General features: G+C 36.5%; 5 protein-coding genes across 11 annotated transcripts; 3 read left to right on the top strand and 2 right to left on the bottom strand.

The window, feature by feature from the left end:
* Window positions 1-102: 102 nt before the first annotated feature.
* Window positions 103-4,231, top strand: PIG-T (phosphatidylinositol glycan anchor biosynthesis class T). Its single transcript, XM_043412315.1, has 7 exons — window positions 103-461; window positions 1,098-1,275; window positions 1,567-1,798; window positions 1,982-2,149; window positions 2,209-2,506; window positions 2,714-2,866; window positions 3,136-4,231. Exons 1-7 carry the CDS (start codon window positions 281-283, stop codon window positions 3,633-3,635), a joined length of 1,710 nt encoding a protein of 569 aa, XP_043268250.1. The 5' UTR covers window positions 103-280; the 3' UTR covers window positions 3,636-4,231.
* Window positions 4,232-4,234: 3 nt separating this feature from the next.
* sel (canopy family protein seele) lies at window positions 4,235-5,993 on the bottom strand. 2 transcript variants are annotated; one of them, XM_043412467.1, is made up of 5 exons: window positions 5,977-5,993; window positions 5,675-5,898; window positions 5,483-5,598; window positions 4,687-4,893; window positions 4,235-4,533 (listed from the first exon to the last, which is right to left on the bottom strand). In XM_043412467.1, the coding sequence occupies exons 2-5, from the start codon at window positions 5,760-5,762 to the stop codon at window positions 4,372-4,374; spliced, it is 573 nt and encodes a 190-aa protein (XP_043268402.1). In that variant the 5' UTR covers window positions 5,763-5,898; window positions 5,977-5,993; the 3' UTR covers window positions 4,235-4,371. The 2 variants fall into 2 exon arrangements, with proteins under 2 accessions (XP_043268402.1, XP_043268392.1); XM_043412457.1 differs by lacking the exon at window positions 5,977-5,993 and having other exon boundaries at window positions 5,675-5,972.
* A 1,458-nt stretch (window positions 5,994-7,451) lies between these two features.
* Window positions 7,452-10,098, top strand: LOC122409629 (cell division cycle 7-related protein kinase-like). Of its 3 annotated transcripts, none has more exons than XM_043417367.1 (8): window positions 7,455-7,633; window positions 7,712-7,931; window positions 8,013-8,106; window positions 8,379-8,639; window positions 8,751-8,931; window positions 9,244-9,393; window positions 9,541-9,650; window positions 9,806-10,098. In XM_043417367.1, exons 1-8 carry the CDS (start codon window positions 7,597-7,599, stop codon window positions 9,926-9,928), a joined length of 1,176 nt encoding a protein of 391 aa, XP_043273302.1. In that variant the 5' UTR covers window positions 7,455-7,596; the 3' UTR covers window positions 9,929-10,098. The 3 variants fall into 3 exon arrangements, with proteins under 3 accessions (XP_043273309.1, XP_043273302.1, XP_043273294.1); XM_043417359.1 differs by having other exon boundaries at window positions 7,457-7,633; window positions 7,709-7,931; XM_043417374.1 differs by lacking the exon at window positions 9,541-9,650 and having other exon boundaries at window positions 7,452-7,633; window positions 7,709-7,931.
* Window positions 9,994-15,129, bottom strand: unc-45 (unc-45 myosin chaperone). 4 transcript variants are annotated; one of them, XM_043417219.1, is made up of 4 exons: window positions 14,449-15,129; window positions 14,145-14,286; window positions 13,019-13,777; window positions 9,994-12,712 (listed from the first exon to the last, which is right to left on the bottom strand). In XM_043417219.1, the coding sequence occupies exons 3-4, from the start codon at window positions 13,769-13,771 to the stop codon at window positions 10,616-10,618; spliced, it is 2,850 nt and encodes a 949-aa protein (XP_043273154.1). In that variant the 5' UTR covers window positions 13,772-13,777; window positions 14,145-14,286; window positions 14,449-15,129; the 3' UTR covers window positions 9,994-10,615. The 4 variants fall into 4 exon arrangements, with proteins under 4 accessions (XP_043273154.1, XP_043273127.1, XP_043273136.1 ...); XM_043417192.1 differs by having other exon boundaries at window positions 14,149-14,286; window positions 14,449-15,128; XM_043417201.1 differs by having other exon boundaries at window positions 14,149-14,286; window positions 14,598-15,128.
* A 230-nt stretch (window positions 15,130-15,359) lies between these two features.
* LOC122409663 (serine/threonine-protein phosphatase alpha-2 isoform) lies at window positions 15,360-24,661 on the top strand. Its single transcript, XM_043417395.1, has 5 exons — window positions 15,360-15,682; window positions 17,417-17,548; window positions 17,989-18,219; window positions 18,442-18,770; window positions 19,534-24,661. The coding sequence occupies exons 1-5, from the start codon at window positions 15,628-15,630 to the stop codon at window positions 19,771-19,773; spliced, it is 987 nt and encodes a 328-aa protein (XP_043273330.1). The 5' UTR covers window positions 15,360-15,627; the 3' UTR covers window positions 19,774-24,661.

Here is a 24,661-nt window from a genome sequence, read left to right as displayed (position 1 = left end):
CTATTGCATTAAAATGCAAAAAATACCTGCATCATGTCAGAAGAAATATTTTCGCGTTTAGTTCGCGATTTGATTATGAGGTAGCACTCGTGACGGGAATCGCCTCTCTCGGTAGTTTTGTGTACTTTCTGGTTTTCAGACACCAGCAGTTTCGCGCGTGCGATTGACATCGGTTATTGTGGATGTTTACTTGGCTGACAAACATGCTTTGATATGAAAATATCGGCGTCAAGCATAAATTAAAAATCTTATCTTTTTAAAACATTAAACGGCACGGATCATGGAGTTTTCAATTAGTGTATTATCATTATTGTTAATCGTTACAAATGTGATGAAAATCGTATCAACACACAGTGATTCATTCGATGAGGAATTGTTGTTGAAGCCTTTACCGAGTGGTCATGTTTACGCATATTTTCAATTTACAACATTATGGCACATACCGAAAAATTCACCGGCACGTAAGTAAATAAAAACAATTATTACTTATCCATTCAATTTCAACAACCTCGAACAACTGCATGATAACCTATAAAAACCACATCGTGTTTAACAAACCGTAAGTGGTCTATTTTGAATTTATTTTCGGTTAAACATTGTGCTGCATAATTACGATCTGATCATAAACATTTTTTACGTGTTCAGAGGTTAATCATGAACCAAGATATTCCCTGCTGATTAAAAAACTCCATCATTTTTAAAACTTTCATAATTACTTCTGAAACTGCTTCATTGGTTTAGGGAGTATTCATTTCACGTAGAACTTTGATTATTATTATTATTATTATTATTATTATTATTATTATTATTATTATTATTATTATTATTATTATTATTATTTTCAAATTCCAGGGTATTCGTGTATAAACGTGATACTAATTCCGAAAAAATTCCGAAACTTCGAATAACTTTTCCACAAGTGACAAGACCAATTCTATGAAATTCATAGATGTCATAAAAAATTCACAATAATTCTTGATAATAAACTTGAAAATTTCATGCAAAATTTATACTAAATAATTAGAATTGCATTGCCATCGTACTTTGCATACCATGCATCAAAAAATTCATAATTCATTTCAATGATAATATCCCAGTGCAACATTCCCACCTATTTCCACGAGGCTTGGCAGTGACAATAGCTCGTCATCAGGTCGATGAACTACATATTTCATTGACGGAGGGCTTATGGAAATATGATAAATGGGGTTATCCTGTTCACGACGCTGGACCTGGTGCAGAAATTTATGCTTGGTTCAACAAAAACGTCACGGAGTAAGATTTTTGAACTGTCAATAATAGTTTCAGCCAAAATAGAGAAATCCTAAGCTCTTAACCTCTAAATATAGTTTTCTATATAATTGTCAATTATGTTCAGTAAAAAAATAGTAACAACTTTTGGAATTAATCATATTGAGATGAAAAGATGACAATTTTAATAAATGAACAACCATTGTATCATTCTGCCAAAATTTCTATTTGAAGATTGTAGCAGCAGAAATATTGAATTCAAATTACAAACACCATTTTCCATGTCAAAATGTATTTAATTACTGTTTCTTTCAGCGTTGATCAAGAATGGAAAGGACTTACAAATGCCCTTGCCGGCCTGCTCTGTGCGTCTCTCAATTTTGTGGATCCTTCAAACAGCATGTCCCCTGAATATAGTTTCAGGCCAATGGGTGCTGTAGACGAAGAACCAAAGCCGAATCATCTACGATATTCTTCATTGCCCAGAGAAATTGTGTGCACTGAGAATTTAACACCGTTTAAAAAATTACTGCCATGCGATTCTCGGGTAATTTGACAAAAGTTAACGCAATTTATGCATTCGTTGGTTATTTAATTTGTTAAGTAATCCTTGGGAGCATGAGTGCAAAAAAACATCAGAAAATCTTTGAAATAACTGCCTCAACAGATATTCTTCAAAGTCCACCAAATCGCACATAATATTCAGTGTTTTATTTTTCCCAAATTTCAGAAGGGTTTAGCGACTCTGCTAAATTCAGCCCCAATCCACAACACTAATTATCATTCCATAGGAATTCATTTCCGCTCTGTTTGTCGTAATGCAGCATGTACAAAGACGTCCTTGGAACTTAGACAAACAATTTCTCTCGTTTATGATACAATGGCCGATGATTCTCAGGTATGAATGGAAAAGTCAAAATTATTTTTTCTAATATCTCAGATAATAACTGTTTGTAGGACTGGTCCATAAGACGATTATTCGGTATGGGTCTCCAAGGTGCATGTCCTTTGGCAACAATGAGCAAAGTTTACATCGATATTTCGGGAAATGGAAGTTTTCATACTTATCGTTTGGCACCTGAACCATCATCCATAATAACGAGTTTGAGAGGAGGACAGAAGAATCGTTTTGCTGTTTATGACATCAGAGACCACGCGAAACGTGGGATTTTCAATGTTGCTACAATACATAGCCCTTCGAAAACGAATTTAATAACTTACCCGTCAATTTTGTCAGCGAATCGATACGTTATCGGTAAGAAAAATTTCCAAATGACATGGGAACTTTATATTGCTCTGAAGACCAGTTGACGCGAATACAAAAAGAATATTTTCAAGTTTTCCATATGCGTCGTTAAGGAACATTAATCCATATTGTTTGGAACAATTTTTTCATTCGTTTTTTTTTACTAAAATAACTTTTTTCGTGAGAATTAGCATTCATTTTGTTTTTTTTTCTCAGGTTATGGCCAGGAGAAAGGCAGTTTAGTAACGAAACTGTACAATAATCATTGGCAACCCATAGACGTTATCATTCTCGAAAATATTCCATGGTATTTGTCCGTATATTTACATTCCATAAAAATCGAGAGAAACAATGAAATTGTTGCACCACGTAAGTTAATTTTTTTTAAATTAGGATTATTTGAATAGTAGTAAACATTTTGACCTCTTCATAGTCGGGGTTTGGAAATAAAAAATTGATTTTAAAAACTTCGTTTGAAATGACCAATCTTTCCCGATATAAACGAAATGATGAGACAAATTAGTGAAAAATTAGAAGTTCCAAAACGAATATGATAATTTATTCGTTTAATATTAACGAGATTAATAATAGAAATTTTCCTTCGGTATGATAGATAAATAAGAATTGTAATTTTTCAGTTGTTCAGCGATATTTGCCGGGAAAAGAGCGCAAGCAGCCGTACTATTTGGAGTTGATAGTCCGATTACCAGCGCATTCGGTGACGAAATTCTCGATCGACATGGATTATTTGTTTTTGAAATGGCAGGAATATCCTCCAGACGCAAACCATGGTTTTTACATGGGATCAGCAATAATAACAGCTTCATTGCCCATCGCACGAAATTATACGGGTTTGCCGTTAGACGGAAGCACAATAATGTCGAGCTTCAATGCTTCGCGCGAAGGCTATCTCGTTCAGATGAGAACTGAAACGATTTTAATAACTTTACCGACTCCCGATTTTTCAATGCCTTACAACGTCATTTGTTTGGCTTGCACTGCAGTCGCTTTGGCTTTCGGACCCTTGCACAATATTTCGACCAAGAGATTGGTTCTCAAACATATTCAAAAAAGTTGGCGAGCCAAATTAATGACATCGCTCACCGGTTATTTCAAAACAAAACCAAAAACTGATTAAACAATAAGAATGTCCAGTTTTGGGTCAATGAAATGCAACGAAATTTCCTTTTTTTATACATCGCCGTCTATCTTGCAACCTAATCGAATTTCAAAAGTTGCTCACTGTTATTGTTAAGGTTCTTTTTCTGAACCAACCAAAGATCTTTCCAAAACAGTGATTGCAATAGAAAAAGTGCGAATAGTAGAAATTTAACCAAAACATTCATCTCGAAACGTGCACAAATAAATGGTGAGCCTAACTTTCGCCATTGGACACGAAACTTTCATACGTGAAACCCAAAACCGATTATAGATCAGTTAAATGCAAGAATATTTCAAATTGCATCCTGAGATTTCGACTTTGAAAATTAGTTGAGCTTGAGCTACAACCAAACGCCAAACTCAACGAAAAAAATGCAATCTAAAAAATTGCTCGATAATATTCGTAAACAGAAACGTTTCCGTTGCGATTCAAAGACGCAAAATGTGAAAGAAATTACACTTTAAAGCTTGAGCTCTACGAGCTGGAACCAAATAAACATTGTGTTTAACAGTATTTACGATAATGTGAAACGCGAAGAGTGAATCGAACAAAATGAATTTTGAACACAAAAATGATTCGTTTTATTTTTCTTCACTGGTTTTCTCCTTTCTTTATTTTTTCATTTAATTTCATTCATTGTAACAATCGTTGAAAATTCATGAAAAAAATAGAGTTTTAAGTCGGCTCCCCTTTTTGTCCTTTTTGCCCATGTTCACAATTCAGTCTTTTCTCGAACTTCATCGATCGTCTCTTCCTCTTCATCAACCATCGTTTCGTCGCAAACATCCGTACAAATTTCGCTGACGTTATCTTTGTTGTCTTTTTGGAAAAATTCCGTTATTTCGTCTTCCATGCTGCCAACCACGTCTCTGCACTGAAGGATTAAATGATTTTTTAAATAAAATAAATGCAATCTAAAATTTGGCGGAGTCAAAATATTCAAAATTATTTTTACATAATTTCGTAGTGCTCTTTTGAAAAAAATTCAAGTTATTTTGAAAAACATTTTTAATGATATTCAACTTACCAAATATTCAAGACTTTTATTCAAATCACCATCCTGCACGATATCAATTTCACTCATTTTAACATTCATGCCACCAGTCGGCGACAGTAAATTTATCAGTGTCAATCTTTTCGACTTTTTGTCAATCGCTCTCACATAGTCATTCAATTTTTCGCAAATATCATCCAAAATTTCAGATATGTGTACGGCCGAATGTGCCATGCGAACCTAAAAACACAACCGACTTTATCGACTCTATAAAAACAAGAATTTCAACTGAATAATTTGATAAAACTCGCATTTACGCCAAACATAATCAATCCCAACTACGATAATAATAAAAATACTCGTGGTAATGATCAGTAAAAATGATAAAAGTCACTGTTATTAATAATAATATTAATATTCGTTGATATTGATTTTTATAGATATATTTTTTTTAACTATAAAAAATAGTTTACTTTAATACTCATTTCTGTTTAAGAGATCTTTGAAACGGTTTCATCTTCAATAATGATAAGCTTCACAATAAAATTTTGATTCGTTTTTGGCTATTTTGATGGATAGTTTTCCAAAAAAAAATTGGAAATAATCGTATTTTATTTTTCTATTTTTATTCGATTCTTTAGAATGATAAACTGAATAGTTTTAATTGAAAAAATGAAGCATGCTTGAAATTTTTTGGTAGCTGCATGATTGATTTTATTATGAATATTTCCATTGATGCATTATTTTTGGTAAACAAAAAATACAATTTTGGAGTAAATTGAAGAGTTGATAAACACTGTTATATTTTATTCGCAGTTTTTTTACTCACAGTTTTTTTGATTTCATTGCCTTGGGCATCCAATCGGTAATTACCGATGTCAATTGTTCGATTTGGATTGATTTTTCCGATCTCTAGTTTCATTTCTTTGGCCATTACTCTGCAAACTACAACAAAAATGAATTTTTGTTACATTATTTGAGTTAACTTATGTCAAATTCCACAATATATGATAAAACTCACCTAAACATTTTAAATGATTGTAATCGATTGCGCCGTCGTTTGGAGCGATAGTGAAGAACAACAAAACGACAATCGGTGAAACACGCATTTTTAATGAAGCACCAATTTACTTGTAAGACGGAAGAATATTAAAAAAGTGTTTTGTAATATCTGATATCCCGAGATTTTGTGATTTTCGGAAGAACGGATAAATCCTTTTAAAGACTCAGCTGAACCCGCTGAACCTATTTACCAAAACGATCCGTCAGAATTTTTCAATCTTCAATTAACATTGGACACGTGTAATCATGAATTCGACTCACCAATCAGCACACCACGCGCATAACCGCATAACATAACCTTCCTGCATGAGAGAGTGGGGATCGAAGATCGAAAAAAAAATCTATTCTTTTTTTTCATTTTCCAAACTTCGAGTTACCGACCGCCAGTAAATCTATTCGCGAATAGAATAATTTTTTTATGAATATAAAATCAAAGAAAAATAATTGAATTATATGATTATCATCTGGTTAATATTGTGTATTTTCTTACAACATGTATAGCTTAATATTTTAAATTGTAAAAAATTTTTTTCGACATAATTTTACAAAAATATAGTAATAATTTCATTGTATATATTGATTAATCCATGTAAGTTTATTCATTCGGTGTCACTTTTGGCGCCGTTCTCTCTAATGCGATTTTAGAATCAACGTTCAAGAGAAGATAAAAAAGAATTATAACAAAAGAATCGGAAACCTTGCGAAAAGTGTCAGAAATGAAACAGAATCATCTCGAAAAGTTTCCGTGCATGAGCTATAGAGAGCAGCACTATCGTCGATGAGCGCGCTCTCTCGTGTCTGAATGGGCAATTTTTCTGATGATATTTTGACTGTAAATCATTAAAAATAATTAATTTTTCGGAAAAAAATAATGATTAAAGTAATCAAATACGGTTTTTGTCCAATCAACAATGATCGCATTCAAAATCAAAATGACGTAAAAGGAAAAAAACTGTTTGAATCGAATGACGTTTTAAGGAGTTTCAGTACAAAAGTCAAAATATTAAGAAATTGATGAAATTTGGTGATAATGTTCTTCAACATCAGGTGCGAAAACTCAAATTTTTTCAAAATTTTCTTCTACTTAGTTATCGAGTAATTACGCATTAAAGCAGATTTCTCATGCCCGGAATGTATACCTATATATATGGAAACGCTATGCTTATACACGTAAACTTTAGTGATCAATTACTCGATAACTGTGTAGAAGAAAAATCTTAAAAAATTTGTGTCGTCAAATTTGGCACTAAAGAATATGTTCACCAAATTTTATAAAATTCTGAACTTTTTGAATTTTTAAATTTTTTTAGCATGGATTAGCATGGCAACATTGTATCGCCTGTACCGAAACTCCTTAAATGTCGTCGAAACAGAAAGTTTAGTGGATGAATTGACAGTGTTTAACCTTTTGATCAATTTGGTCCGTTTCTCACTTTTTCCATGGAGAATGGACTGTGCCCTCTGGGAAATAATAAAATTTTACTGATACTTCAACGTCTCGACGTCGAAATTTTGCATTAGAGCACTCTCGAATGCAACAATATTTTCTCGATCGAGACATGATAAAAAATAATAATTTTATTCTGTTAAATAATGCGAAAAGTAATAATTCCCATATGTGCCCTGCTTTAAATTGCACCTAGGAAGTTTTAGAATTGGCCGCGTAGTGACACTGTAGACGCTGCGCACGGTCCCTATAACGTGCCGTTTCTATTCACATTTATTGAGTCGAAGTTCATCAAATCTGGCGCCAATTTCCGAAGTGTCATTAAGAAGAGGACGAAAACTTTGGTTAGTTTTCACATTAACATTGTTCAGTAACTGCGTTGTTCGGAGGGCATTAGAAAAAAAAATGTGTTGCAGTTAACAAATAATTGAGCAATGAACTCCATAGAAAGCATGAAAGAGTCGGAAAAAGGTAAGATAAAATAAAATGCAAATAATTTTATTCAAAAGACCATAAAATTGATAAAAACCATTTATGCTAATCAAGAAGGTCCAGATAAGGAAAAAATTGCCTCTCTCGTGAACAGCTTGCCGATACTGAATGATCTTTTCGATATACATTATAAAGTCGGTGAGGGAACTTTCAGCTCAGTTTTTCTGGCGACTCTCAAATTACCCGGTGAGAAAAAAAAATTTGCCATCAAGTATCTCACTGCCACATATCCACCAAGCAGATTGGAAAGAGAACTGCAATGCTTACAGGAAATTGGGTATAGTTTTTACACTTTCCAAGTTTCAATTAATTTGTAAATTATCTTTCATGAATCATCAAATTTTTTATCAACTTTCAGGGGTGCAGACAATGTTGTGGGTGTCGAGTTATGTTTAAGGAATGCAGGATCTGTTGCCATTGTCATGCCCTACATGAGGCATGATAAGTTTTCTGTAAGTAAAGAAAAAAAACAGAATTGCTTATTACTTTCAAATCATCTTTTTATCTGAATTCATCTCAATGTCACACTCACTCTAGCGAAGGTGGAATCTATTTTAGAAATTACGTAGCAATAAATTGAGTTTCCAATATGGATCAAATTTTGCTTGCAATAAAAAAATTGATGTAATTTTTGCAATTGAATATTATTGCAAGTCGACTGTATGGATGGAATAACAAAGACAGCTATATATTGGAATAAAATGGATTGGATTTTTGTTTTCAGGAGTACGTTAAAGACATGAGTGTCATTGAGCTCAAACGTTACATGCGAGGCTTGATGATAGCTGTTAGAAAAGTTCACAAATTCAACATTATTCATAGAGATGTGAAGCCGAGTAATTTTTTATATGATCGAATACGGGGTAAATATCTGTTGGTTGATTTTGGATTAGCCCAGGAATACAAGCCTCACGTGGAGCAATCGGATGATGCAAAATCTCAGCTTCCTGATACTCAGTCAACTAAAAGAAAACGAGGTGACGAGGTGAGATCCAAGCCAGAACACTTGTCTAATTTTGAAAATTGTTATCATCATCCTTCATTAACATATCAATTGAAACAGTCAATGTCAAAGAATGCTCACTCATGTTTTTAGAACAGTGTCAAATCTTCTCTGTCCGAATCGAAAAAATTAGTGGAAGAGAAATGCTACTGTTTTGGTAAACCACGAATTTGTTCATTGTGTCTATTACGACCTGGACAAACAGCACCGAGAGCTGGAACTCCAGGCTACAGGGCACCCGAGATTTTACTCAAGTATCCTTACCAAACACCAGGTTTGTTTCCAATCATTTTTTTTATTTTCAAAAATTGAGTGAAATTCATTTTTACAGGAATTTGAAGATAATGATTAAATCTTAACTAATTGATGTTAAAAATATTGTCAGTTTTTTTTATTAGAGAAGTATAACGAACGTCCTGCCGTAAACGTGAATGTGGGAGGAATTGAGCAAACAAATTATCATTCTCACCTCTAAAATTCGAGAAAACGAAGCTCTTTTTTGAATTTGGTTGGAAAAGTCAACGTGAATGAAAATCGCGAATAAAGATTTAAATATACAAAGTAACGTTTCATTATTTCGTTGCAGCAATCGACATTTGGGCATGCGGAATAATAATGCTGTGCATTTTAAGCGGTACTCAACCATTTTTTTACTGCCCTGACGACTGTACAGCGTTGGCCGAAATAACGACGATTTTTGGTTCCACGAGAATGACGCAATGCGCTCGAAAATTAGGTAAAAAAAGCGACATTTCCGTATAATTTACTGTTTTCTATCGTTTAGTCAACCACTTGATTTTTTTTTCATTTTATGATTTCTTATTTCATTTTATTGTATTTTATTTTGTTGTAAAAAAAAAACAACAACAATGACGACGAATAGGAAAGAAGCTTATATTTAGTGAAACTTTACCGAGCATTGATTTGCCGAGCCTTTGTCAAAAATTGCAAGTGAGAAACAGAGGTTCCAATACCCTGAGTGAGCTCGAAAAGGTATTATTGCAAAAAAAGTTTATCACACTCGTTTTTCTTATATTTTCAACATTTTGATCTTTTTAATATTTTTTGTTTCATTTCTGCATCGTTCGAGAAATTACAAAAATCCAATTAAGATTTTGACGATTTATATTATGCTATTTTTCTTCAAGGAACAATTGAAGCACAAATATCCACCAGAAGCGTATTGTTTGTTGATAAGATTGCTGGATATTGACCACAAGACTCGAATAACGGCGGATCAAGCTCTGAATCACCCTTTCCTTAAGCTGTGACGAAATGTTGGAGTATCTTACATTGTCATTGTAATCTCTCTCGTGGAGAGAAAAAAACCAGTCAATTGATAACAAATAAATAATATATTTTGTATAGGTTGATCTATAGTACGAAGTACAATATTCTCTATGTACAATACTGTAATAAAAATAATAGAGAGGACCAAAAACGATTTTTGATCTTTTTTCATTCTTCAACACAAGATCGCGGTTCTAAATGCAAAAATATCCCGTTTGAGACATTCATTTTGGATAGATTTCGGTGGTTCAATCATTCTCAATCTCAACTTCATTTAAGTATACAACTCGAAATGTTTTGGATGATGAAATTACGTCGATACAAAATAAGATGAATAAATTTTTCCATTTTTTTCGTAACCCAAATATTTTTTTACAGATTAATTTTTTATAACTCGATCATAAAGAAGGGTCAACAATAATCTATTTTATTTAGAAAATAAAAGCTCTTGAAAATTTGAATATGGCAAATGTTTGACCTCTTTGTAGAACACACAGAGTACAAAAATTGCAATAAAATGATTTTTTGGCTACGACACGCGCGAAATAAGTTCAATAACGAATATTTTAAAAAAGATGATCCAAGTGGTGACATGAAAAGTGGTTGGAGGGTGTAGACGATTTTTTTTTTTCAAGGCACTGTATTTTCGTAAAAAAGTATTTTGTTCCTCATTCGAGAGTATCTGCAGGTGTCGGAGTTTCGGTTGGTTGGCTGGAAGAACTTGATTCCTGGTCATTAGAGTCATTAGCATTTTTCTGGATGAGATCCCAGCAGGCAGCGGATTCAAGAGCCGAGTTGGCGATTTTTTTAACTTGTTCGTTTTGTACGAGTTCACTTTTGGTGAGAGCCATGAGGATTTCAAGGATATCAGTTTCGATGATTTTGGAAGCGACGTTTTTGGTGGATTTGATCATGTTGAGAACGATGGTGACGCCGCGGTGTTGCACACCAGGATTGGGATTGGCGAGCATGAAGTGTAGAGCCTCGAGCCAATTTTTGGCATCGAGAATCTTCTCGCAAGCTTTTTCGCTGACAGAAGTCAACATAGCGAGAGCTCCGGAGGCCGCCAGTCTCGTAGGCTCGTCCTCGTCCTCGCAGAGAATAACTAGATATTTAACACGATCGTTGTTCCCCTCAAAATACGGAATCGCCTCTTCGCACATTATGAGATTTGTAATGACTTCGGTCGAGGCTCTCTTCAGCATGTCGTGATCCTCGTACATGTAACTCTCGATTTTGGTGAATCCGCCCTCCTTAAGAATCCTTTTTCTCGTCGAATCACCGATGCTCGCAAGATTGCACAGAGCCATGAGGGCTTCGAAGTTCTCGAGAGCGGAGCAATCTGGATCGAGAAGATTGAGAAGAGGCCGAATGACTTCGAGCATTCTTTGTCCTGGAAAAGCGGTTTCGGGGTTGATCGTAATTCCGATACGTGCGAGGGCTTGGGCAGCTTGTTTTTTGCCCTTTGGAGTGCCGTCGGTGGCGAGGGGCAAGAGAGCTTTGGCGCCTCCCTGTTGGACAACGATACCACGGACCTCTTTCTCGCTGCAAATAGCGTTGAAAACTCTCGCGATGAGCTCTTTGCTGTTTTGACTGTCGGTTTTGGCAAGGCTAACGAGAGCAGTGGTGACTCCGGCATTGGCGAGAGCGATTAAGCGGTTGGATACGAAATCGGGATCGTCAAATTCGTGCTCTTCGGGAATATGGTGTTTAGCGAATTTGGCAAGCTCCACCATTTCCGGTATGAGTTCCTGTTTGTCGTAAGCGTTGCAGAGATTAACGAGGGTCGTTACGACCCCGTAGAGAACAGATTTGTCCCCGGATTTGGCAACTTCGATCATAGCCTGTATCGCAGATTTATCTTCGATTAATTTTTCCTTGACTTCGGCGTCGAAAGTCAGGTAGGACAAGCCCTCGACCGCCCACTTCCTCATGTCCTTTTCTTTCTTCGGATTTATGAGGAATCTCCTGCAAGCTTCCGCAAGTTTCTTCGTCGCTCCCTCGGCAAAAGGACGAATCGTTGCGTCGCTTCCGCCGGAACTTCCTAGTTTGCAAAGGCCGACTAGAGCTCGCACTCGGATCGCGTCGTCTTTCGATTGATACAGCTTCTTTAGGATGTTCACACCTTGGCCGATTATCGCCGTCGCTTTGTCCTTCTTCGAAGCCGCTGCGACGATGCACTCGCAGGCAACTTTTTGCTGCAGCGCGTCATCTGTCCCCGCCATCACCAGAATCATTTGAATTATTCCGTCCCGTGCGATTATCGAATTTCCCACGTCCAGGGGACCCAACAAAAGCGTCGTTATCGCCACGGTCACTCGAACTTTCGATTCTATGTCCGGTGACAATAATTTCTCCTTTATGAATTCATCTATGGCGTCCATGTACCTTTTCTTCGCTGCATCGTAGTACATGTTCTCGTAGATTCTCGCCAAACAAACACTCGTAACCGTCCTTGTTGATGGCGTTATGTTCATCGCTGATTCGTATTTGTACTCCTCCAATTCACTTGCCACTTCCATCAAACGCTGCAATCCACGAATTTCCACAAAACGCTCCGCCCAGTCCAACGTTGTGTAATTAATGTTACGCATTATCAACTCAATTAACGCGTCGCGTGCCAATCCTGAAATTGTCCGGTCTGTTATGCTGTATACCAAACACGTTAGCAATGTGTCAATCTCCTTTTTGTATTCCTCGCACAACTCTTTCTTTGGCTTCGTTTCTGTTTTGTTGTCCATTCCGCTGTAGCTGTTCAATATCGTCTGTAAACAATTGGTAGCGATCGAGAATGAAAACAGAATTGTTGTTATAGCAGTTCGTTCCTATTTTATGAAACTACTTTTTTAATAATTCAAGATGGAAGTTGTGGCGAATAGTATACTATGGAAATTTAATATAATTTTTCGAAAATCCATTCAAAGCACGGGAGGGTTCAATTGATTATTTCGTTTTTCAAAATTTTGTCAAACAGAGAAACATTTTCATAATGATTTTTCCATAAGTTTTTGCAAGCTACAAGAAAAAAACTTTTCTATCCGTACTTCTTAGCAGAGAACACGTATTCTTACCTGCATACAATGCTGAGCAGACATAACTCTTTCTTCGTTTGTACTATTGAGCATTTCCAGTAACCACGGAATGCCGATGTCCATCATGATTTTCTGGGTTCGTTTCGGTTCATTTTTACAGAGTTCAGCAGTGATTCTAATCGCTGGAATAATAATTGTGTCGTATTTTTTTTCGAGTTTAAATAACTTCATAAGTTTCTGAATGATTCCTTCGTTGTACATGACTTCGGCACCGGCGTGTTCTCTCGAAAGCACAAGAAGATTGTTTATAGCTGTTTCCCTTCGCTCTTTGTCAATTTGCATGTCAAAAGCAAGTTCACACATTTGAGAAACTTTGGCGCTGACCAAGGAATTTTGTCTGTGTCGTTCTTGCACTATTCCATGCAATCTTGCAAGAACTGGCTGAATTGCTTTGTTGGAAGGGTCCAAATTCAGAATATATCGTGCATCCCTGTAAGACTCTTCGAAACGTTCCAATGCCTCTAGTGCTTGACATCTTCGGAATAAAGCCTTTGGATCATTGGGGCAGATTTTTAATGCTTCGTCGCAATCCGCCACAGCTTTGTTGTACTCATTTTGTTTCAAGTAAACTGCAGCTCTATTTTTGTAATAAATAGCTTTATCCGCATTTTCTTCTGTCGACAGCTTCAGAGCATTTGTGTAATGAGCTAAAGCTTCGTCCCAATTTCCTTTCAGAAATTCTTCGTTTCCCTTTTCTTTCAATTCTTGTGACGATAAGTTTTGTTTAGTCATTTTTTTCTGGAAAGGGAGCAGATTTTTTAATTGAAGTCAAACTAATTGGATGTCAAACTTAATTTCGTTTTTTCTGGCTAAGATTTCAATTTCTTCTAATTTAACAGGACAGTAAAAAAAAATTGACTCAATTTGAAATAGTAGTTCTTAGTGATCTTTGCAAGCTTATCATTAACAATGTACACTGAATTAAAAAACTTTGTTAGTGATTTGGTATCACCTTAATGGCAAAAAAAATTTGAAATGAAAAATGATAATTCTACTTCTTTACTGTCAAAACTGAATATAATGAAATTAGTAAATACCTTGAAGTGCACATGACGAAAAACGGGTGTTAACATAATGAAATTATTAGATTTTGGTATGAAGATACTTACTTTGTTTGTTTAGGTTCCTGATTTCAATTAACCAAACTTCGATAAACAATGGTCACAACGTGTTTATTGTTGATGAGCAGTGAGTTGCGCGTAGCTGATGCAAATTTTATAACTGAAGAGTTGACGAGCGCTGCAACGCTTTAAAAAGGGAAATGAAAGAAAAATCTAGATTGTGCTGGTAGACGAAAAGAAAGTTTATTTTAAGCTACAAACTCGTTAGAAAATGCCAAAACGAAATATAGCTGATGTGTGAACATAAATAGAATCCACAAATTGTTATATATATATATATATTTATACCGCTAGTGTTTACTGTTTACTGCCGGTGGCCCGACTTGTCCAATTAGAAATATAATAAATCAATTTCCACAAATAACGAGTGAAAGAAAAAAACACATTCGACAAATCGCTTGTTCAGGACACGGAATAATAATTTTATTTCTCATTACATTTTTACTTCTGCAAGTAAACATTGGATCCGTAGTGAAGAGTTGAAGAGCTCATCACATTTTATTTCATAGCATTATAAAAAGCGTAGCTTCAGCCAATCATGTCGTAGAACGTGAGACGAATAGTGAACAAGGATTTACAAAGTTTATATTTTTCTATGGCAATAGCACTGCGGCGACTGCGGCCGATATAACCTAAAAAAGCATTTCTCAAGTTACACCAGGAACCCCAGGAACACTCGGTATACAATTGACGTGTACGTGTACAATAAAAAAAAATAAAATTCATTGATAGAGGGGTAATTGACTTTGATGACATAGCTAAACATACTGTACAGTATATACTCAGCTCAGTTAAAATTAAGGAATGTGGAGGGCATCAAAATCAATAACAATTTTTCAATAATAACAATTTCGTATCAATTTGGAGGAATATGGAATTACTTTTGTTCTTCGATCACATAATTATTGTAAATCGGAAAATAATGACAAACAAATTGCACAGCAATATAAAAAAAAAGAACGTAGTAAGTCTAGGGAAATTTGACACCATGGAAAAAAATGTTGGTAACATCGAGAAGAAGAAGAACGACAGTGTGAAAATAAACCGTTGAATAAACGTGGCAGCAGCATCGGGATCCCCTCCCCATGGGAGTCCAACGCGCCGCGGCGACGCGCGCGTTCGGCGAGGTAGGGCAAGGAGGGGAGGAGGATAGAGATAAGAGGACGGCGACGAGAAAGAAAAAAAGTAGGAAAAGAGGGGGGAGGAGCGGAGTGCGCGGTTTGTTCGGGGCAGCCATTGCGAGTATACCCTTGTGTGTCCCGTAAAACCCGCGGTCTGAGCGTTGTACACGAGTGTCCCTCAAAAACACGAGAAGGTGCCTGCCGCGCGTTTCCCCGTAAGATCGTGGAAAGAAATTTTCACGGAAATAATAATCGCGCGCGCTTTCTTACGTACATAAAACAGTAATTTTTAACGAACGGTGCTCCGTGCGAAACTTCCGAGGACGCAAACCATAACTTCGGCCCGATGGCTGAATCCGACAAATTAAACATTGACAGCATTATCGGACGGCTCTTAGAAGGTATGACGAGAATAAAAAAGAAATAAAAGTTTGACGCTTCCGCGACTTTCCTTCGCTTTGTTTTTTTTTTAATCGTTCGACGAATAAATTAAGGGCGTGGGAGAGGGGTTTGGTTACTCCGCGATTTTTTTCTGCCTTCTACCGTAAACCATCGTCCCGCGTCTTCTCACTCTCTTTTTCCAATAGTGTATGTGCGCTTACGATATGAGGATATGCGTACTACGGTAAAACGCCCGGAAAAATATATAGTACGTTATCTCCTCGAGACGTCTCTTTAGCGTGACGTCTCGACGCTCAAAAATATATACATGTATATATTCGTAAATATATGTACATATGAATGTATATAAACTTTTTTTTCAATCCATCGAGTGACATGGCTCTCTCCCTCCCCGCGAGGGGAGAGGGATCTCCTGTCCTTCCTTTCCTTCCTTCCTCTCTTGCCCTCCTCCATCCGCGCCCTACCATTTTATTCTATATCGATTACGCAACTTTTCCGAATTAAAATTAGTCTTTCGAGCGATATCGCGCGATCGCAGCCATGGAACGGCTCCTCCTGATAGTGGCCAAAACGTGTCGCTTTTTTACTGTTTACGAAAAACACCATTGACAATACACGCGCAGAGATACCGCTCACAGTCATTTTGGGCGAGGTTTCGTTTTTCTTTTACGCCGCTCCTGCTCCTACTCGGTTTTATGCGCGCTTCTCGTGTCTACTACTTTACCCGCCAATTTTTAAATTAACGATATATCGCTCTAGTTCACTGGTTTTGTGTCATCGTGTTTACCGCTCAGGTCTCCTGCTCCACCTCAATTTTATTTCTACAGCAATCAAAGCAACCCTGTTATGAGACCGGGCAGTTGAACCGATGCATCTCATTCACGCGGGAAGTTATGTCCTCAAACGTGACCTTGATGCGAACGTTGACTTTTTCAGTTGATATATGCAAACATTTTTACAAATTTTTTCGTAAAACCTTTGTTCTTCGATGTTTTTTTGGCCTGTAGCGGCTAATAATTACTGATTATTTTTAATAGTTAGGAGTTCAATGCGTTATCAATAAAACAATACGGATATTGCTTTACAATAGTATTCAAATTCATTAATGAACTTGACACACTTTACGATATGAGTAAAAAGGAATGACTAAATGATCTTTAAAAACCCTCCAATAATTCCAGTAATTCTCCAATTTCGTTCCTCGCCGAATTTACAATTTGTAGTTTCTCAACCTGCACAGATACTTTGCGAAATAAAAATTGGTGAATTACAAATGTTTTTTTCTTTCATTTTGTTGAACTCCAACGTTGCAAACTTCAGTATCGTAAAAAGGATTCCACTTGATATCATAGAATTTTCTCAAATTTCGTAACATTGATGTGTGCTTGAGAAGAGAAATATTCTGAAGTTGCTGAGAACGTTCATTTCTGGGAAATATTAAGAAAAGGGTGTTTGGTAAAACTTGCGGTTTCTGCTGAATGCTTTTAGTGAAGTATCTCACATTTAAATAATGTTTTTGTAAGAATATAAAATTTCCAGCGTTTACGGAATGATGCGTAGAGCTGTTCAGCTTTTATTTTTATCCTTCACTCAAAATAAGCTTGAAATAACAGTTTAATTCGAAAGATTTTGAAGCAAAATTTGACCAGTAATCAAGTCAAATTTGAAGAATTGAAGTAAAAATTGAATGACAGACAAGGATGTGAAGCACATTTCGACAAATTTTGTTCCAGTACGAGGGGCACGCCCAGGAAAAAATGTGCAGCTAACAGAAAGTGAGATTCGGGGACTGTGCTTGAAGTCTCGAGAAATTTTCCTGTCTCAGCCAATTCTTCTGGAGTTAGAGGCGCCGCTCAAGATATGCGGTAAGTCGTAAACACATTTGTACTCCGGCATCAAAGTCGAATCTAATACTTAGTGCTGAAATGATTGATAATTATTGGATGGTGAAAATATGTTATCAAGTCACAGTCCGAATAATGTATCATCATTCAGAATTTTCTGCATCGAACGGTCGAGGGAACGGTGAATTCACCTTTGCAGTCTGCTATGACTAAATTTTTCATTACAAATCCATTCATTTTGATCAGACGTAGTCATAACTCATTTTTCACTTGGACATTTTGCAATTTTATTAGCTGTTAAGATATTCAGTCAATCAGAACTCTGGTATTTTGAAAAGAAAAGTTTGTGAGAAATTTTCACAAAGACAGGTCCACAAAAAATGTTGAATGTCATGTTACAGAAATGTATCGTCCGTGATTTTTTAACGAATTTTTCACATTCCACTTTTATCCTTTCTCAGGTGACATTCACGGGCAATACTACGATTTGCTACGACTTTTTGAATACGGAGGCTTTCCACCCGAGAGCAATTACCTTTTTCTAGGCGATTATGTAGACAGAGGAAAACAATCTCTCGAGACGATTTGTCTCCTACTCGCTTACAAGATCAAATACCCAGAGAACTTTTTCTTACTTCGAGGGAACCACGAGTGCGCCTCGATCAACAGGATATACGGATTTTACGACGAATGTGAGTTTAGTATCTTACAAAAGAACAATATTCACGTCAATTTCACATTCAAAATACTTATTTTTTCGCTAAATACTGAATCATTGTATTTCTTCTTACGTGCAGCTAAGAATTAGCAATTTCAGAATGCTTCCACTTTGTTATAACTTCAAGTAAATGATTCTTCGAATATTTATCACAGTTTCATGTGAAAAATAAATTAAATTGGTTGACCGATCATAGGCAAACGTCGTTACAACATCAAACTATGGAAAACCTTTACGGATTGCTTCAACTGTCTGCCAGTCGCGGCGATTGTCGACGAAAAGATATTCTGTTGTCACGGTGGTCTCAGCCCCGATTTACAGAGCATGGAACAAATAAGACGTATCATGCGACCAACCGACGTACCCGATCAGGGTCTACTCTGCGATTTATTGTGGTCAGATCCGGACAAGGACACGATGGGTTGGGGCGAGAATGATCGCGGTGTGTCGTTCACGTTCGGTGCCGAAGTCGTTGCCAAATTTTTACATAAGCACGACTTCGATCTCATATGCCGCGCTCATCAGGTACTATTACGATGCTTAAGTTATTTCGAAACTCTACGAAATGTTGTACGCTTGCGTCATACTCATTTGTCGCCACGCTTTTATCTTTCCAATCATTTTTTTACCGTCCAACGCTTTTCATCTAATTTCATCATTTTAAATAGAACTTTTTTTTCTCTACAATACACAAACTTAGGTTTATGCACGCGTGTTTGAGCTAAAATCTGAATCGAAAGGTCTAGGAATAAATTATTGTTTGCCAAATTTAGACAATACGTCGATGGAATATGCCAATCGCGCATTCTGCTAAAACGGTTGGGCATAAAGCCTAAGTCCAGACGACCAATCTTTTCGAATACGAGCACGAATGCGCGATAGAAGAACGCGCATTTCCAAACTTCAATATTTATCATTCATCGGGAGAGAATTTTGTATGAAAAAAATTACTGAGCTTTTCGACTCTGATTCCGATCCTCAATCCAAGCTCCTACTCACGGTTATTGGTCGTGGGGAATAATGAATTTTTACGTTGCAAAATCAATTGAATTATCATTTGCATACTTCAATCGTTCGCACAAAAATTTGAGAGTTTATTCGATCAATAATTCCGTTGGTTTTTTCACTGTGAAGTTGAACTTGTGCAGCCAATTGAACAAGTGACTGTGATTTTCGGCACAATACATGGCACGGAGATTTCTAAAGCGCTATTTTGAGAAATTTTGATAAACTCAAAACGACGTACAACCGAAGATGACGTACAATTTGAATGAATATTGAATTTCAGGTGGTCGAAGACGGATACGAGTTTTTCGCGAAACGGCAGTTGGTGACGTTATTCTCAGCGCCGAATTATTGCGGTGAATTCGACAACGCAGGTGCCATGATGTCGGTGGACGAGACGCTCATGTGCAGTTTCCAGATTCTGAAGCCGGCGGACAAGAGGAAATTTGCGTACGGTGGATTGAACGCCGGCAGGCCGGTCACGCCGCCACGGGGACCGAACAACAAAAACAAAAAGAAGTGAAAATCCCAACCGAGATATACGACGTTTTTACGAGAACGCGGAGCTTTAGGACCTTAAGAAACCTACTACTATATCCCTCCCTCGAGAAAAAAAAAACAAACACAAAAAATAAAATAATAATAAAAAAAACAAAACAGAAAAAGAAACATGAAACCACGAAGAAGGCGAGAAAAACTCCACCACGGCCATCACTTCACCCCGCTGACTTATCACACTTATATACTATATTAATTCATCCGCGAAGATCATCGAGAACTACAAAGAGAAGACAAGTGAAATTATGAGGGGGGAAAACAAGAGAAAAAAACATGTTATGTCATGAAAGAGCAAGAAATCGAATGCTCGTCTCGAAACGCGATGTTTGCATAAGAAACGCACTGATATTTTCGACCCAAGAATTAACGGGCTATTCGAGCCGCTCGAAATCGTGATCTATTTAATACGAGCGCGTTTTGTAAGAAATATTAAACAAAAAACCAACAAACTATCGTGTAGACGGAAGTAAAGAAACAACATCTAATACAGATCGAAAATGATTAATATTAAAAAACATGAAAGATGGTATATATAGATATATACGTATTAATTGACGAAACGACTAAAAATCAAGAAATCATTGAAATTGTACAAACGGCGCGAGTCCAGACTTCTTTTCGGCAAATTTATTCAATATCGCCCTCTCGAAGTTTAGCATTGATGATCGAGGCGCGGAAGAGAGAAGAAAAGAGAATCGGAAGGAGGGATTTTGCTTTGGGGATGAGTTTCTGACCGGAGGCTCTGAACGTTCGAAACTTTTTGAATTTGTGTAAGAGGTTGCGAAAGAACGAAGAACGCGAGCGCATCTGAAAACGAAAAGGCTCTAGGAACTTTCGTTTCCCGGAGTAACGAAACGCTTTTTCTTTTATTTTTTTTTCTAATGTTATTTCTATGGAATGAAAAAAGATCTGCACGCGAGAGAGAACTCTTGACAGGTGATTTGTTTGAAATAAATGGTATTGACACGTCATTTTCTCTATTGATTCGAATCGAATTCCTCTTTCAGATGCATTTTCGAATTCATGGAATTTACCAGTGCTTTTTTTTTGCTACACAGGACAATGCGATGTTTCTTACGAATTTCGAGATGGAAATAACGAGGGAGGGGAGTAAAAATCGATTGATGCGTAACCGTTGAGCTTCGTTTTCGCAACAGCCTGCGAAACGAACGAGAAAAGAAAACACGAATAGGCTTTGACGCGACCAAAAATAACGACACATTGTCCCGTGACAATATTTTTCTCGCTCTCTTTCTCAGTCTCTTTTCCTCCTTCCTGTTTCTGTCGTCGCAGCGTTCCGGGCGAGTCTTGACAAGCCGTTTTCTCAATTTACGTGGATAATTATAAAGACAAATAACCGAAAGAATAAACAAATGCCATGGTACTCCAGCGGCTTGACGATCGTAGAAGACAAGCGAGGAAAGATCACTGGGCACAAAAAATTCGACTCGCGTTCCGGAGACCCGATAAGCCGATTGTTTGACGATTTCTTTTCTTCAACTTTATTTCATCGTTAATATTCTCGGTTAAGAAAAATTGTAAGATTCGTCATTTTAATTAGAAATTTGCAAAGATAATGGCAGCGTTTCCCCATTTTCACCGTGGATAGAAGTATCAGATTCTTTCGATAAAGTCATTGCGATCAGCATTGAAGGAAAAACGAATATTTTTAGCATTATTTTTCTGTTTTTCGTGTTATCGAGCGTTTTCTTCTTCCGATCGCTGCACCTCATTTTTATTCGACTTCTTTTTCACCGCAACTGTACTATTTACAGTACATTGATCATGTGGCAAAACCGTTGTTTCAATTTCAAAGTAAATTTCTAAAAGAAGTAAAAATCTTTCGGTTCTTGCCAGTCTTTCATGAAAGTTTTAACAAAAATTGTACATTTCGTCGAAAGTTTTCATGCTTCTTGCTGCTCCCCCCTCCTAATCTCTTCATTTATTTCTGGAGCGTGCGCAGACGTTGAATAAATAATCCAGAAAAAAAACAACAGCAGTAAGACATTGTTGGAGTGTGAGAAAAAACTGGAAAAATGACGGGAAAAAGAAGCGAAAGAAATGGAAGCCTCTAGCGAGTAGCGACTGGTCTCGATGACACTTGTGAAACGTGGACAACGTGAAAAGGTGTGGGAACGCGTGAATATGATCGAGATTAGGTATCACGCTCACCTCCAAAACCTTACACCGTCGCGATATCACCTTCATAAATGTACATTAAACTTGCGTTTTTTTATATATAAATAAAAACACCTAAAACCGATTGAACACTTTTTTTTATCGTATCTCGATCGATTGTTTTCTCGACGCATTCGTCGAGCTTGCCGAGATCATGATTATTGCCATTTTTTTCAAATCCGTCCCACCATTTTTGGGTACAGAAAGGCATTGTCGGATTCCTCGGATTGTTAAATTTTTATTTTCATTTTTTTCCCCAGCACAAATGTTGTTTTCATTAAAAAATTATTCGTTCGGGAGAAAATGCTGGTGCATCAATATTTCACAACTTTTGCGAACGAACAAAAAACTGAAAAAAATGAGCCGCTTTAAAAACTCGGATCGACGATTTTCAATATGAATTTTTCGAAAAACTTATTAAAGCCTTTTATCAACAGAGAAACCTCCAACGAAGGGTGGTTTTTTTAAATTTCTCCTACGAGAAATAAGCTTACACATTTTTCAAATCCATCCGAATTTTTGTTGAGTCATTCCGGCAACGAAAGAAGTTCAGAAAGCCCCATGAATTTTTTTTTCAATGTTTTGAAAAAAATCAAAAGTATTATTTTTTGTAAAATGGATTCAAATGCAATGTTTAATCTCTCATCGGCGCAAAACCGTTTTCGAAGCGTCCTCCCAATAGTCGATTTTTTCTCGATTTTCGACGAACAGCAAACCACGGAGGTGTGCATGAAAACGAATCCAATTTCTTCGGAAATCCCCTCGAAATTGTCCATCGTTTTTTCATTCGATGACTAACTTTTCATTTTTATCGATTTCCGGCTCGAAGCAACGGATATCCATGGATATACGAAGCTCGTGTATTTTAACGTAAATTAAGTTCGATGCTTTTTTTCGAAATCCATCATAAGTACGTAATCATCGTATTTGGGGCAATGACTATTTTTATCACGCAAATTAACGTTTCACCAGTAAACCACGTTCGATGCGAATGAAAGATGAAAATTGGTCAATTGTACAAAAATATGACTAAAAACTCACCAAATATTCTAATAAGATAATGTACGAATACGGACGTCTCGATTTTACTATAAAAAAATATTTATTCGAATCCGCCGAATAGTCGTTCGAGTTTCATTATCCAAGAGCGCGAGAGTCAAAGCACTTGGGGAAACTCGAAGTTTTCAATCCTTGATGAAAAAGTCGTGTCGACAGTAAATTTTCCGATGAAATTCTTCGTCATCGTCAAAGAAAAAAATCCTCACTCGAATGAAACTATTTTTCTAGAAAATTAGTCCACGATAATCAAAAGTTTAATCCCACTTGGCTCTCACTTTCCATCGCTTCGATCGGCGTCCAAAAATTTCAGTGTCAATCGGTGATGTTTGCGGATGTGTGACGAAGCTGTGAAGATATTTTTTTTTATGTATTAAAGACAATAACTGAAAACCAAAATCCTTGCGCGTGTCAATGAAGGGCCGCACTAACAGTTCGTGAAAAAAAAAAACGAAATCGTTGGAAAGCAGTTTATTTTCAGCCTCCATTTTTTCTCCCTTCTTCGCGAACTTTCCACATTCCAAAATAATCGATTCCAATTTTTCTAAATATTCGAGCACCAAAAAGTGCACAAAAGTAGGAGAACAAAATATTTGGAGCTTCATCTCGTTTTGTAAAATCGACTGTGCGTCACCACCGACTCGAATTTTCATCGAACTTTACTTCCTAGGAACACCGTACACGTAGAGCATCTTTTCAAGTGAAAAAAATGAGGATATATAAATGTACTGAAAAGGAAAAAAAAAAAAACAGGAAAAACCCGAAACTTTTCGATCGATTTAGATATACGATAAAAGTACTAACATTATAATTCAACAATACGCAAACTGTACTGATCAGACGAGTTTCTTAATAACGTGGTAAATCAAACGTCCTATAGATAATAAGTGATAAAAACTTTCAACTAAATAAGTATTTCGCATGGAAATCAAACCTAGAAGTACGGAGGAGCGCAGGGAAAAGAAGGAAAAAAGATAAAGAAAGAAAAAACGATCGCACGATAACGATATTTATACGGAACTTTAGTGATAACTAAGTGGATAAACTCTCGGGTAAATTCGGCGTATATTAAATAGTAATGAAAGAGATTTGGAATAAAATCACTTGGAACATTGACAACGGCCGATTCAACGTTAAAAATAGCCTATTAATATATTTATTTATACGAAGCTCTAATGTCAGAATATCCGGAGTCGAGATTGTTCGTTGAGTCGCGTTATATTTACATCTTTATCGTGGAAAGTGGATTATTGTGTTGTGCAGCACGATCATTGAGGCGAGTTGAAATTGGAGGGTGAGCAACGATCGAACTCGTGAAAAAAATGTCCCCTTGAAAAGTTTCGTTCAATCGGTCGAAATGAGAATCTAGATTTTCTGACATCAGCGTCCATTTAGAATACGAAGGAACAAAAATTCGTGAGCTCTTCCGAAAAACACAATTTGACAAAAAAAGGGATTTAAACGAGAAATAATGATTACAGAGAAAAAAACGTCGTTTAGACAATAGACGAGAAAGATTTGTGTGACCGGTGGTTATGCGATAATAATATTAATAATAATGATGATAACAACAATAACCATTGAGCCAATCGATTGGAATAAACGTAATAATAATTGTA

This window comes from Venturia canescens, chromosome 1 (genome assembly GCF_019457755.1).
Source record: "Venturia canescens isolate UGA chromosome 1, ASM1945775v1, whole genome shotgun sequence".
Lineage (NCBI taxonomy): Eukaryota > Metazoa > Arthropoda > Insecta > Hymenoptera > Ichneumonidae > Venturia > Venturia canescens.
Note: the sequence above shows the minus strand (reverse complement) of the source record. Positions and strands in the feature narration are given on the sequence as shown.

Bases quoted from the DNA above. Each gene is read 5' to 3' on its own strand.
- PIG-T (XM_043412315.1), top strand. From the start codon at position 281: ATGGAGTTTTCAATTAGTGTATTATCATTATTGTTAATCGTTACAAAT. The intron at 1,276-1,566 runs GTAAGATTTTTG...TGTTTCTTTCAG, and splicing joins TTCAACAAAAACGTCACGGA to CGTTGATCAAGAATGGAAAG. The intron at 2,867-3,135 runs GTAAGTTAATTT...GTAATTTTTCAG, and splicing joins CAATGAAATTGTTGCACCAC to TTGTTCAGCGATATTTGCCG.
- sel (XM_043412467.1), bottom strand. From the start codon at position 5,762: ATGCGTGTTTCACCGATTGTCGTTTTGTTGTTCTTCACTATCGCTCCA. The intron at 4,894-5,482 runs GTGAGTAAAAAA...TTGTGTTTTTAG, and splicing joins GCAATGAAATCAAAAAAACT to GTTCGCATGGCACATTCGGC. The intron at 4,534-4,686 runs GTAAGTTGAATA...TTAATCCTTCAG, and splicing joins ATAAAAGTCTTGAATATTTG to TGCAGAGACGTGGTTGGCAG.
- LOC122409629 (XM_043417359.1), top strand. From the start codon at position 7,597: ATGAACTCCATAGAAAGCATGAAAGAGTCGGAAAAAG. The intron at 8,932-9,243 runs GTTTGTTTCCAA...ATTTCGTTGCAG, and splicing joins GTATCCTTACCAAACACCAG to CAATCGACATTTGGGCATGC. The intron at 9,651-9,805 runs GTATTATTGCAA...TTTTTCTTCAAG, and splicing joins CCCTGAGTGAGCTCGAAAAG to GAACAATTGAAGCACAAATA.
- unc-45 (XM_043417219.1), bottom strand. From the start codon at position 13,771: ATGACTAAACAAAACTTATCGTCACAAGAATTGAAAGAAAAGGGAAAC. The intron at 12,713-13,018 runs GTAAGAATACGT...AATTGTTTACAG, and splicing joins CTGCTCAGCATTGTATGCAG to ACGATATTGAACAGCTACAG.
- LOC122409663 (XM_043417395.1), top strand. From the start codon at position 15,628: ATGGCTGAATCCGACAAATTAAACATTGACAGCATTATCGGACGGCTC. The intron at 15,683-17,416 runs GTATGACGAGAA...ATTTTGTTCCAG, and splicing joins TATCGGACGGCTCTTAGAAG to TACGAGGGGCACGCCCAGGA. The intron at 18,220-18,441 runs GTGAGTTTAGTA...GACCGATCATAG, and splicing joins ATACGGATTTTACGACGAAT to GCAAACGTCGTTACAACATC.